Raw genomic sequence first — 12,163 nt, forward strand, 5'->3', positions numbered from 1 at the left:
CTCATTTTGAATGGCGGTTTATTGACAGGGTAGGCATCTCCAGTGTTTATAACGTGTTGGACGTCACGGTTCGGCGGTAATCCAGGTAAACCGTCTTGGAAAACGTCCTCGAATTCTTTTACTAATTTCATCCAGTGTTCATCATTATGTATTTCTTTTTCTGTCTTAATGTGCAACAAAAAGCATTCGGCCTCCTCTCTCCTAGAGAGTTTCTCAATTTGTTTTGCAGATATCAGATAGTTTAGGTGAGGTTTAGTAGGACGGGGCCCATGAGGACGCAAAATAAATTCTTGTTCATCACGATGTAAAGACCAGCTATCGACATGCCAATCTGGGACGGGTTTAGCCATTTGCAACCAAGTGCGGCCAAGAATCAAGTCGAATTTAGTAGGAAATACAAAAGCATCGATGGTGTCAGTGTATCCATTTAAAGAGAGGTTTAATGTTGCCTTCTGATGGATCTTAATGCTGTGTCCTCCTGCAGTTTCGACTGATCGTCCGGGTATATCCAAAATGTGTGTGGCCAAATGGGCGATCTGGGGTGATACATAGTTTGCACTAGCACCACTATCAATTAACACCAGGATTTGTTGTCCGTCAAGTATAGCGGCGTATAAGGGCAAGTCTGTGTCCACGGCAGCATGGAGATCTTCTAAGAAATGTTGGTCAGCGGTGAGACAAGGGTCACAATTTTCTTCAGACATAGTCTCAGGCTCTTCATTGGTAACATTTGTATACTGTTCAGACACGTCTTTATTAATTTCTGGTTCGCTAGTTTCGCTAATATTATTAGCCTGTGGGGAGGATTTTTCTTCCATTGAACACAACCGACCTCCCGTTACGGTTGTGTTTCGCGAAAACCCTGCTTCTTGCTACGTGCCTCATCTAACTGTCTAATCGCTGCTAATCGATCCCTACAGTTCCTCTTGAAGTGACCAACTTCGCCGCACCAATGGCAAGTAGCCACATTACGTTTCTGAGGGGGGCGAGATCGGTAGTTATTACGGCGACCTTGAATCGCATCCAGGTCCATGGGCTCGGGACCACTGTACTGCTGTTGGTACGGCTGTTGGTACGTCTGTTGGTACGGTTGGGGGACGGGTGCGTAGTTGTTCTGTTGCCCCAAGTGGAGGCCACTGGCATATGCCAAAGCGATGTTGCAGGCATCGTCAACGTCGACAGGTCGGGCGGCAAGAACATTTCCTCGTATGGTGGGGTGAAGTCCGCGGACAAACTTGTCGAGGGCTTCTTCATCGTTCATTCCAGGCAACTCCAACTGGATGTCGTGGAACGCGTCGATGTACTCTGCGACCGTTCCTGTTTGGTATAGTCGAGCAAGGCGGTCCCTGGACGTCTGTAGTGAGTAGACTGGACGAAATTCTCCCGACAGAGCCATCTTGAACTCATCCCAGGTTGTTGGATGTTTGTCCTTTACTTCCATGCGTCTCCACCATGTGTCTGCTCTGTCACGCAACAGATTCACTGCAAATTCACAGGCTTTTGTTGCGGAAAAATTGTAGTATCTGGTGTAACGTTCGACTGCGCGCAGCCAACCATCCACTACTGTGGCAGAACGTTCTCCATGGAAGCAATCAGGTTGCTTGATTCGTTCAGCACGGGCCTCCTGCTGCACCGTGATTGCTTTCATTGCTTCGGCGACGGCAGCAGCAATTGCTTCGGCTGTTAGAGTGACGGTTTGGGGGGCCATTGTTTCTTCTTGTTCTTGTTTGTTCTTTCCTGTTAAGGTTGCGGCTAGTTTTGTGGCTAGTTCGGTCCACTTCTGTTCTCGGGCAGGGGTCTTCTTAATACGCTGTTCTTCAGGGATATGAGGAACACGCCGATTCTTCTTGTAGTCGTTTACTAATTCGCTGGGTAACAAGTCCTGGACTCGTTCTTCAATCTCGAATTGGCTAAGGGTCTTCTTATCAAATATGTCTTGGTGTCTTTCAACCGGATTCATCAAAGGTCTTGTTAGAGGAAAAATAGCTTCAGCTACCAATTGTCGTTCCTGATCTGGGATGGTCTTCCTTTTACTATAGCAAAGTCAAAAGGTCAAACCCACTGGGGATCGGAGAGTATATGTAAAGTCGAAGAGAGGATAAAAGGTGCTTTTTATTGATAGGAATTGAATTGTCTTATATAGTTTTCTAAACTAATACTGCGCATTATCCGCAGTAAACTATTATACTCTATTTAATTACAAGAGAAGTCCTTTTACTGCGGTTGATGCTCAGAAGATGTTACTGTGGTTGATCTTTACAAGACATTACTGCGGTTCGTTATCTATGAGGTATCTTTCACATACAGAACTGCTGCGGTCAATTATCCCGATTTCTCGGATTCATCAAAATAATGTCCGACAAACCCAGATCAGGAACAACACATTGATACGATAAAAATGAAGAGAGTGGGATTCGAACCCACGCCTCCGAAGAGATCACGGCCTTAACGTGACGCCTTAGACCAACTCGGCCATCTCTCCAATGCTTGTCTAACACAAGTGCTGTAAAATATTTAAGCATTTACCAAAAACATATATTTGTTTGATGTGACGTCAACTTATGGACAGACTGTTGTGAATGAGTATTGATTACTGCTGAATCTGAGAGTAAGACTGAAGGATAAAATAATATCCTCAGCTATTCCAGTCAAACGGATCTCCCTTTATGATATTATCTAATACACAGATCATCATACACATAATTGATTATTTATTATTATCACCATGACATGGGATATACAAATACATATACATTATATATATAGCATCATTATATTTCATCTACATATTTCTTTTATTATACAAATACTTAATTGAGAGACTACAACTACAACTATCTAATATTATGAAACATTACCCAAGTATCTGGGTCGGAATACTAAAATATTACCAATAGCATAAATGCTCTTCTTTACCAAAACTCTTGGACTGATCTGACTGGAGAAGTATCATATCAATTGGTCTTTCCGGATCTTTCCAGAAGAACAATACTCCTGGAAGATGACTCATCATGATAAAGATTACTTAAGCACACACTGAATTACAAATTAGAAAAACATATAAATATCAGTAGATAGTTCTGTGTAGAAAGACAATCGAATTTTATCATTCTTTACTTTTCTTTTGAAATAAACAACCTATACAAGTTCTCACAAATTCTTTCGTCTATATTATATTTTGCTTTATTTTCTCCCCACAACAGTGCTGATGCATATCATCATAACAATGGGTATACAAAAACCCAATGTAGAATGATTGTCAGTCTGCAAACTATGGAAACTGAATAAATATTGTAGTTACACTTTACTCCTATCAAGTCTACTTCTTTATATGTTATATTTTGAGATCTATAAAGAGCTAACGTCCCATATTATTATTTTTACTGGTTTTTTTATTGGCTGCAAAAATGCTTTAAAAACTATCAAAGAGATGATTGTAGGTTTTTTACAATATAAAGAAATGATGATAGTTGGTTTTTTATACATGTTCAAAGTGATGAAACTAGGTTTTTTATACATACAAAAGCAATGAAACTAGATTTTTTTACAATGGAAAAGAAAAACAAAGCATGAGTAGATTTTTATAAACAAGCCTTTTTGATTTGTTTATATATTTTACTTTTATTTATTTATTTTTTGGAAAAACATTGGGTTATACATTTTTTGTTCAATTTTGTTTTATTTGATAGGAAAATCTTTTCTAAATAAAAATACTAATTTCGTGACAGTTTTGATACTATAGCTATTATAATTGCTAATACTTCTTGCTTGCTATATATAATTTAAAGCCTTCCGGGAGTAGACATGGAATACATACTTTAATAGCGGGAATGCTATTAAAAAATGATTAATAGAAAAGAAGAATTAGTAAATGATTTAAATTGAAATTTCTTTATAAATACTTACAAGATGGAGAAAACTTGACATAAAATTGATATAAACATGTTCTTCAGAATTATCAAGGCAATATCAGTAGTCTTTGAATAGAGATACATTCTAAAAATGAATAATTATTAATATTGTGCGTAGTAAAGGCATATTTATTAAATATATTGTAGTTAACTTACCAAATATTACTGATTGTACGTCTTCCTGCATAATATCAGACATAACTAATAAATCGTAATAGAAATAAATATATATTTATGAGGAAGACAAAAGAATAATTTGAATTTTTTTTTTAAGAAAAAAACTTACCATCATGTTCGATTAAGAGATGATGAGACTCAATGGAAATGAGTAGCAATGGCTAGACAAATAATATAATGAGTAACAAAGATCTGTAAGAGAATGATATCTTACCTTGATATATCAGACAGAGTATAACTAAACAAAGAGACACATATTTGGTATTGAGCTATAAAAGAAAGAAAAAATTGTAAGTGAAATTGTAAAAACATAAGCAAAAGAGAAACAAAGAAAATATCAATAATAAATGTTGTTAAAAGAAAAAAAAAAGAAAAAAAAAGACTTGTCTTAAAATCCAGTTTGACTCTGACAAAATGCGGGCTGTAAAAAGTAATACTCCAAAAGAAGATGACCACCGTCATCTTAAAATACTACTTTGTGCCTCATTGAGTTATGTTGTGGTGGTTGAAGTTGAAGAAGTTTTTAAGAGGAAGAATTCAAGATTTGAAATTAGGAACGAAGATTCGTGAGAACTTGTGTAGGTTTTGTTTATTGAGAAAGATTTTGTATCAAAGTTTGACCAGGTTCCTACACTGAACTACTACTGCTATTTATATTGTTTTGGATTGGGAAAATTATATGACTGGGGTCAGGTAATCGATCCTATCTGAGCCTTAATCAGAGCAACGTGATCTTGGGATAATTAATGTATGATTAATTATATAAATGTGTGTAGTCCCAATGAAGTATTAACATCGAAAGTAAATGTGTTTATGAGTTATAATTATGCTTATAATAATCCACTGATGTATCCCATATTATAGTGATATCATCATATGAAATATAATCACTATCATGCATGCTAAACCTGTGTGTTAAATAATAAAGTAATCGGTAGACACCTTTGACTGGAATAGCTGAGGCCTTATATTATTTCCTTCAGACTTATTCTCAATTACAGCAGTAGTCAATACTCATTTACAACACTTGCATTCTGAATTGTTATTATTGTTTGACATATTGTGTGTGTATTTTTTATTTTTTAAGTCTTTAGAATTGACAAGAATAGAAAATTGTTCAGGAACACAATTTAATATATGTCTTTCCAAATTACACCAGCTTCCAAAATGACATAGTTTATTCCGGTTGTTAAAATGGGCAGTTCTCTAAACAGTAATTGATTGCCTCATTTTAAAATACAATAACATACACTTTTGTTAAAATATGTCGTCATGTACATTTTATTAGCTGTAGAGCATATACAACAAAAATATTTGTAGTAATATTACGACCATTAACCTCATCATACTTATAAATAAATATTACAACAATAAAAAGCTTTATTATCTTACTCAAAAGATATCATTTAGTTTAAGTTCCCTACAACTATTGACTCTGCGACATGGCTACAAGTGTTATATTTTTAGAAAAGAAAGAAAAACAAAGTGCAGACAAGAAGTATGGTGAGACTTTGTTTATTGATGAAAAGAGAGATAATCTTCTATTGCTATTTGCTATGTGAGTTTATATAGACATTGCATGTGTATTTAGAATAATGATATGAGTATATCATGTGATGTCTGTTTTCTTATAGCATAGATAATATATTGTTAAGTTATTATCCACGCTCTTGTTTGAGTGATTAGTGATGTTGACTAAGGTGTGTGACCTTGTTATTGGTATATTCTTTATTTAATGATAGTGTGAGAAATAATGTATAATTGATACTGGTCACTTATTCAATATGTCTTTGTCTTATTGTCTGTGCACTCTATTTGAATCTACGATTATGTTGGATACAATAACAAGTCCCAAAAAGAAATCTCGCAGACATTTTTTACAAAAAAGAGTAAACTCGTTTTTTTATCCAATAAAACAGACTGAGCATTATCATTGCTGTCAAAAATAAAAAAGACAAAAGTAATGGAAATTTAAGCTACCACTTCACAAATAATAGTACCCTATGCCATAGATGAAATTACCCTATTTTTCCAGTGATTATAAGCATCCAATGAGAAAGGAGAGGTTGATGGGATATGTGTTAAAGTGAGTGGTGATGCAACTGTGTGGAGTATTGGTGGCAGGGAGTTGATATAGATTGAATACAAATGTGGACTGAGAACGGAACCTTGAAGGACGCCTGTGGTGGGAGACAAAGAATGAGAAGAGAAGTTGCGAAGAAGAACAGATATAGAGACATCATCAAACATATTGATAAGAAGTCCAAGTAAAGCTGGTGGTGTATGACGTCTAGCAAGAGCATCCCAAATGACTCGTCAGTCTACTGTATCATAAGCTGCCTTTATGTCTAAGAATGCAACAACAGGATAATGGTGGTGACGGTGGAAGTGTGCTTTCATGAGGTCATGCAGACAGAGAGCTTGGTCCATGACACCACGTCTAGGACGGAAACCACCCTGAGCAACATCTAGAGGAGGGGAAAACTTGTGAAGCACTGGAGAAATACACATTTCCATCAGTTTCCGCACAACAGAAGTTAGTGAAATAGGTTGATAGTTAGCAGCAATTGATGGATCTCCCTTTTTGTAAATGGGAAAAACTTGAGCCTGACGCCAAATAACAGGTACATATGACCATTGCCAACAGATGGTGAACAAGAGTGAGAGTAGTGGAGCAATTTGTGGTCGAATTACTTTCAACATTTCTGCTCTGATATGATCTGGGCCTGGTGTCTTGTGGTTAGGCATAAATTGCACGCATCCCTCTACCACTGAAGAAACAAATGGCGAGTTTGCAGAGGTAAAAGGCAGACTAGTACTGTGAAGAGGAGGAGGAGGACGCTGATCTGGGAGGATACTGCCACTGTATACAGATGCAAGATGCTCACACATAATTGTTGCTGCTGTTGCTGGTCCATCACTATGTTGAAACATGTGCTGAGGCTGCCATTGGCGTTTGAGTTGCTTGATCTTTGATGTTGCTTTGGAAAAGTCTTGTTCCATTGATTTGCAGAAAGCATGCCATGATTGGCGCTTAGATGATTGCACTTGATGTCGGAATTCTGCCTGTGCTTTGAGATGCTTATCCCACCAATGAATTCTGTCTATACCGCATGCACGGCGCCATTTCTTGTAGCAGAAATTGCGGTGCTCTGCAGCTGCTTGAAGTACTGAATTCCAGAATTTTTTTCAGTGGGAAGGACGGGGAGGACGGTTGCCAATTGAGCTACTTAAAGAATTATAAATGAGTGAGTTGAATTCATCAGTTAGTGCATCAATTGGTGGATGTGAGGAAGGAGGGTGTTCGAAGGTCGATTGCAAAGTGGATTTGAGGTTGATGGAATTAGTGACAAATGTGTGGGCATATAGTTTGAGAACATCAGGTTCTTGAAGACGTGAGAGGTTCCATGTTTTGCGAGATGGTGGTGGTGCATGTGATGTTGGATTGATGGCATATGTAAATGAAAGTGAAAGCAGACGGTGGTCAGAGTTGAGTGAGAGGTCGGTATGAATGTTGAGAGTGGCATTGGTGAGGGACATATTAGTGATAAACAGATCAATGATACTGCTTATCTCCACATTTTGGCGGAATGAAATGAATGTAGGTATGCATGGTGAGAGCTGGCCATTGACAACAGTAAGAGCACGTTCTTCTAACCATTGACAAAGAGCAAGACCTCGAGTGTTAGTAGCATAGTCACCAGTAAGTGAACCCAAACGTGAATTAAAATCCCCGCAGATAATAGTGTCATTGGTCAAAGGAATGGATGAGAGAACTGCAAGAGCATCATGGGTGGACATAGAGGGCGGTAAGTACAGGCATACAATTCTGAGGGAACCAATCTTGATGGCTAAAGCATAATTAGATGACATAGGAATCTGAGTGACAGGATAAGGACAAGATGGAGAAATAAGAACAGAAACACCCATAGAACCTCTGTAGTTGCCAGCTACAGGTGAACCATAAAGATGAATCTGGGACCAAGAAGTGGGGAGACGAGATGGGGGGAGAAGCCATGTTTCAGTGATAAAAAGCATATGTAAAGAGTGACAGTGTTGAAGAACATCATAAATTGCACGAGGCTGCAGACCATTAGCATTCCAAAGTCCTAATGAGATTTCACTCATTCAGACATTGCAACAGAAGTACGACAAGATGGTGATTGGAAATCATGAATACCAGCACCAGGACCAGAAACAGAATGGACAGGAATATCTTCCTTAGAGATCCAGCCTTGATCACAAAAGAAATGACCAACAGGAACAGCAACATGAGGACGAAGGTACTTGAGAGCCTTCATACAACGATCAGAATGAAGTTCAGCAGCAACTTCTTCTAGCTCTGAATCAGAAAGAGACTTATATTTGGGATCTGCAATGTTTTTGGGATCCAAAGGGTCAAACGCATCTAAGATCTCAATGGCAACTGTGGTCAGAGTGGTCTGGAATTTCTCAGCATACTGGTTGTGAACTAGGATGCCAACTACATCCTTGGCAGGAAAATTGATATCCAAGATGCGGCCAGTATCAACACCAAGTGTTTTCAAAGAGTTGCGCACTTCTCTATGTGTGAGACGACGTGAACGTGGGATATACACATATTGATATCCTTTGGGACCAGTGGGAATGGCAAACATTCTAGCAGAAGCAGCAACCTGGCGAACAGAAGGAGGTCTTGGAGTCTTGCAAACAGAAAGAGCAGTAGGAACAACAACAGAGTTGTGAGCAGCAGCAGCAGTTGTAGCCCATGTAGAAGCCTCAGTGCCAGGCTCCTTGGGTGTGGTTGGTGCAGATGATGTTGATGCATTTGTTGTAATTTGGCAATTGCCCTGAGATGCTAATTGAGATCTGAGATCAGCAATTAGCTTTTCCGCATTAACTAATTGAGTAGTTAATCTAGCATTAGTTGCGGCAAGAGATTCAAGTTCATTGGTACGTTGTTGTAGTGACATGAATTGGGCCTGCATGTTCCTCAGAAATGAGGCGAGATCGGGTGACATTCCCTGCATGACAGAGGATGGCAGCAATGTTGACATTTGAGATCGCAAAAATGAAGAGTTGTCGGAATCGGCTGAAATTTTTTCTGCTGATAGATAAGGCAACAGTGGTAATGGATGCAATGTTTTTGACAATGGATGTAACGTTTTGAACAAGATGTAGGACGGATTGATGAAGCTTTTGTATGGATGCAACCAATTTTTTTTGTTATGTCTTGTATAACAGTAGCTTACGTGAAAGAGAGATGGGGATGTAGCTCAGGTTAAAGATTATTTTTATTAAGGAGATATCGCTGGCGATCTATAGATCATATAGCCTCCCAAGTACAAAAAAAAAAGAAGAAAAAAAGTCCAAAAGGATCACAAAAGACAAAAAAATGAATAGAAGAAGAGAAATAAACAATACTAAGCTAAAAGACTAAACCTGCTCTCCACTTTGCAGCTGTGTAAAAAGTTGTAACAGTGAAAGGGAGGAGACAGAATTGCAGATCTAGAAACCTTTCATGAATGAGAAGACAAAAATAAGAAGAAAAGAAGTAAAAGAAAACAGATATTAAATTATTAGAGCTAGTGCCAGAGAGAACTATGATCGGTTTCATGTGTGTAGTTGCCATTAGGATTGCATAGCATATCAATATGCCATAGTATTGTAAGAAGAGCTTTCCAATATAGAGGGCTTGGATGTGTAAACGAGATTGGTAGTGCTGATATAGCAAAGTCAATGATGTTGTCTTCATCTGTGGGTGATGCTGGAAGTTGAGAGAACAGCTGAGATGGGATTGTGATGCAGAATTGGAGATGGCGTCTTGAAGTATGATCAAAGCCACATGCACACTCCTTTGGCTTACCAGGCAACCAGCCCATTCTCCAACGTACTAGACGGCCACGTTCTATGCGTGTAGCAGGAAGAAACAATACAGGATCAACTTCAAGAAGAGGGCGGCAAGCTTGGATGAGAATCTTAGTGTTGGTGAGACGAAAGTGAGCAAACTTTTCTTGTCTAAAAGACTCAAAGTGCTTGGATAGTTTTATGCGGCTGGAGCAATTAAGATCAGGGGGAATGCTGGCAAAAAGAGGGTTTGTGTGAAGAGTGGATAGTGTTGATGCTTGGAGATGATGAGAATGGAGCAGAGAAAGAAGACAACCAGAAGGAAGAGTGTGTGCCCGAAGACAAGGGGATGTAGCTCAAATGGTAGAGCGCTCGCTTAGCATGCGAGAGGCACTGGGATCGACGCCCAGCTTCTCCACAGTTTAGCTATCTTCGTTTTCATGAAGATATATGCTCATTTGAAACAATATTTCTATTTTGGAAAAATGTCATGTGTCAGACATTATTTTGATGAATCTGTAAAATCTGAAGATAGTTAACCGCAGTAAAAGGACTTCTCTTGTATTTAAATAGAGTATAATAGTTTACTGCAGATAATGCGCAGTATTAGTTTAGAAAACTATATAAGACAATTCAATTCATATCAATAAAAAGTATCTTTTATTCTCTCTTTGATTTTACATATACTCCTTGATCCCCAGTGGGTTTGACCTTTTGACTTTGTTATAGTAAAAGGAAGACCAACCCAGATCGGGAACGACAATTGGTAGCTGAAGCTATTTTTCCTCCTAAAGACCTTTGATGAATCCTGGTGAAAGACACTAAGAAAATTTTGACAAAAAGACACTTAGCCATTTCAAGATTGAAGAACGAATCCAGAACTTGTTACCCAAAGGACTAGTAAACGACTACAAGAAGAACTGGTGTGTACCACATATACCTGAAGAACAGAGACTCAAGAACACTCCTGCACGAGAACAAAAGTGGTCCAAACTTGCAAAAAAACTTGCCGCAACATTAACAGGAAAAAATAAAGAACTAGAAGAGATGGCCCCACAAACTGCCACCGTAACCACTGAAGCAATCGCAGCCACTGTTGCAGAAGCAATGAAAGCAATCACAGCACAACAGGAGTCCCATGCCAAATGAATCAAGCAGCCTGATTGTTTCCGAGGTGAATGCTCCGCCGCAGTAGTAGATGGCTGGCTGCGCGCAGTCGAGTGTTACACCAAGTACTACAATTTCGCCTCGACCAAAGCCTGCAACTTTGCAGTAAATCTTTTGCGCAATAGAGCTGACACATGGTGGAGACGCACAGAACTCAAAACAGACCATCCCACTACTTGGGTCGAATTTAAAGCAGCCCTCACCAGAGAATTCCGCCCAGTTTATTCCCTCCAGACCTCTAGAGATCGACTAGCACAATTATACCAGACTGGAACTGTTGCTGAATATATCGATGCCTTCCAAGACATTCAATTGGAATTGCCTGGAATGAACAATGAAGAGGCACTTGATAAATTTGTCCATGGACTACACCTATCCATCCATGGAAATGTCCTTGCTGCCCGCCCTGTTGATGTTGATGATGCTTGTAACATTGCCTTGACATATGTCAGTGGTCTCCAACTCGGATACCAGAACAATTATGCATCTGTACCACCTCTGCAACAATACCAGCCACAGTACCAGCCACAGTACCAACAACAGCAATATCAGTACAGTGGACCCAAGCCCATGGACCTGGATGCAATCAACAACCGTCGCAGCAACTACCAGTCTTGCCCGCCTCCAAGACGCACTAATGCTACTTGCCATTGGTACGGTGACTCCAGTCATTTCAAGAGAAATTGTAGAGACCGTCTGGCCGCAATCAAGAAGTTGGACAAGGAGCATCTTAAGAAGCAGGGTTTTCGCAAAATACAACCGTAATGGGAGGTCGGTTGTATACAATGGAAGAAAAATCCTCCCCACAGGCCAGTATTAGTAATGAGCCTACAGAACATTTAAGTAATAAAGAAACTTTTGACCAGTACAAAATTGTTACCAATGAAGAGAAAAAAGCCATTTCCAAAGAAAATTGTGACCCTTGTCTCACCACCGATCAACGTTTTTTGGAAGACCTTCACTCTGCTGTGGACACAGATTTACCATTATATGCGGCAACACTTCACGGACAACAAATCTTGATTCTCATCAACAGTGAAGCCAGTGCAAACTATATGTCACCCCAGATCAAACACCTTGCC

The 12,163-nt window shown here is 39.0% G+C and overlaps 2 protein-coding genes and 2 non-coding genes across 4 annotated transcripts; 1 reads left to right on the plus strand and 3 right to left on the minus strand.

The window, feature by feature from the left end:
• Positions 1–2,399: 2,399 nt before the first annotated feature.
• On the minus strand, positions 2,400–2,482 carry PHYBLDRAFT_t215. The gene has a single exon. It is a non-coding gene; the product is annotated as a tRNA-Leu (tRNA).
• A 2,998-nt stretch (positions 2,483–5,480) lies between these two features.
• PHYBLDRAFT_173123 (hypothetical protein) lies at positions 5,481–9,124 on the minus strand (the record flags this gene model as incomplete). Its single annotated transcript, XM_018436944.1, has 4 exons — positions 5,481–5,534; positions 6,783–7,258; positions 7,319–8,197; positions 8,269–9,124. 4 exons carry the CDS (start codon positions 9,122–9,124, stop codon positions 5,481–5,483), a joined length of 2,265 nt encoding a protein of 754 aa, XP_018286745.1.
• Positions 9,125–9,652: 528 nt separating this feature from the next.
• Positions 9,653–10,356, minus strand: PHYBLDRAFT_150297 (hypothetical protein; the record flags this gene model as incomplete). Its single annotated transcript, XM_018432445.1, has 2 exons — positions 9,653–10,148; positions 10,319–10,356. The coding sequence occupies 2 exons, from the start codon at positions 10,354–10,356 to the stop codon at positions 9,653–9,655; spliced, it is 534 nt and encodes a 177-aa protein (XP_018286746.1).
• PHYBLDRAFT_t209 lies at positions 10,260–10,332 on the plus strand. Its single transcript has one exon. It is a non-coding gene; the product is annotated as a tRNA-Ala (tRNA).
• Positions 10,357–12,163: the final 1,807 nt, after the last annotated feature.

This window comes from Phycomyces blakesleeanus, assembly GCF_001638985.1.
Source record: "Phycomyces blakesleeanus NRRL 1555(-) unplaced genomic scaffold PHYBLscaffold_24, whole genome shotgun sequence".
Lineage (NCBI taxonomy): Eukaryota > Fungi > Mucoromycota > Mucoromycetes > Mucorales > Phycomycetaceae > Phycomyces > Phycomyces blakesleeanus.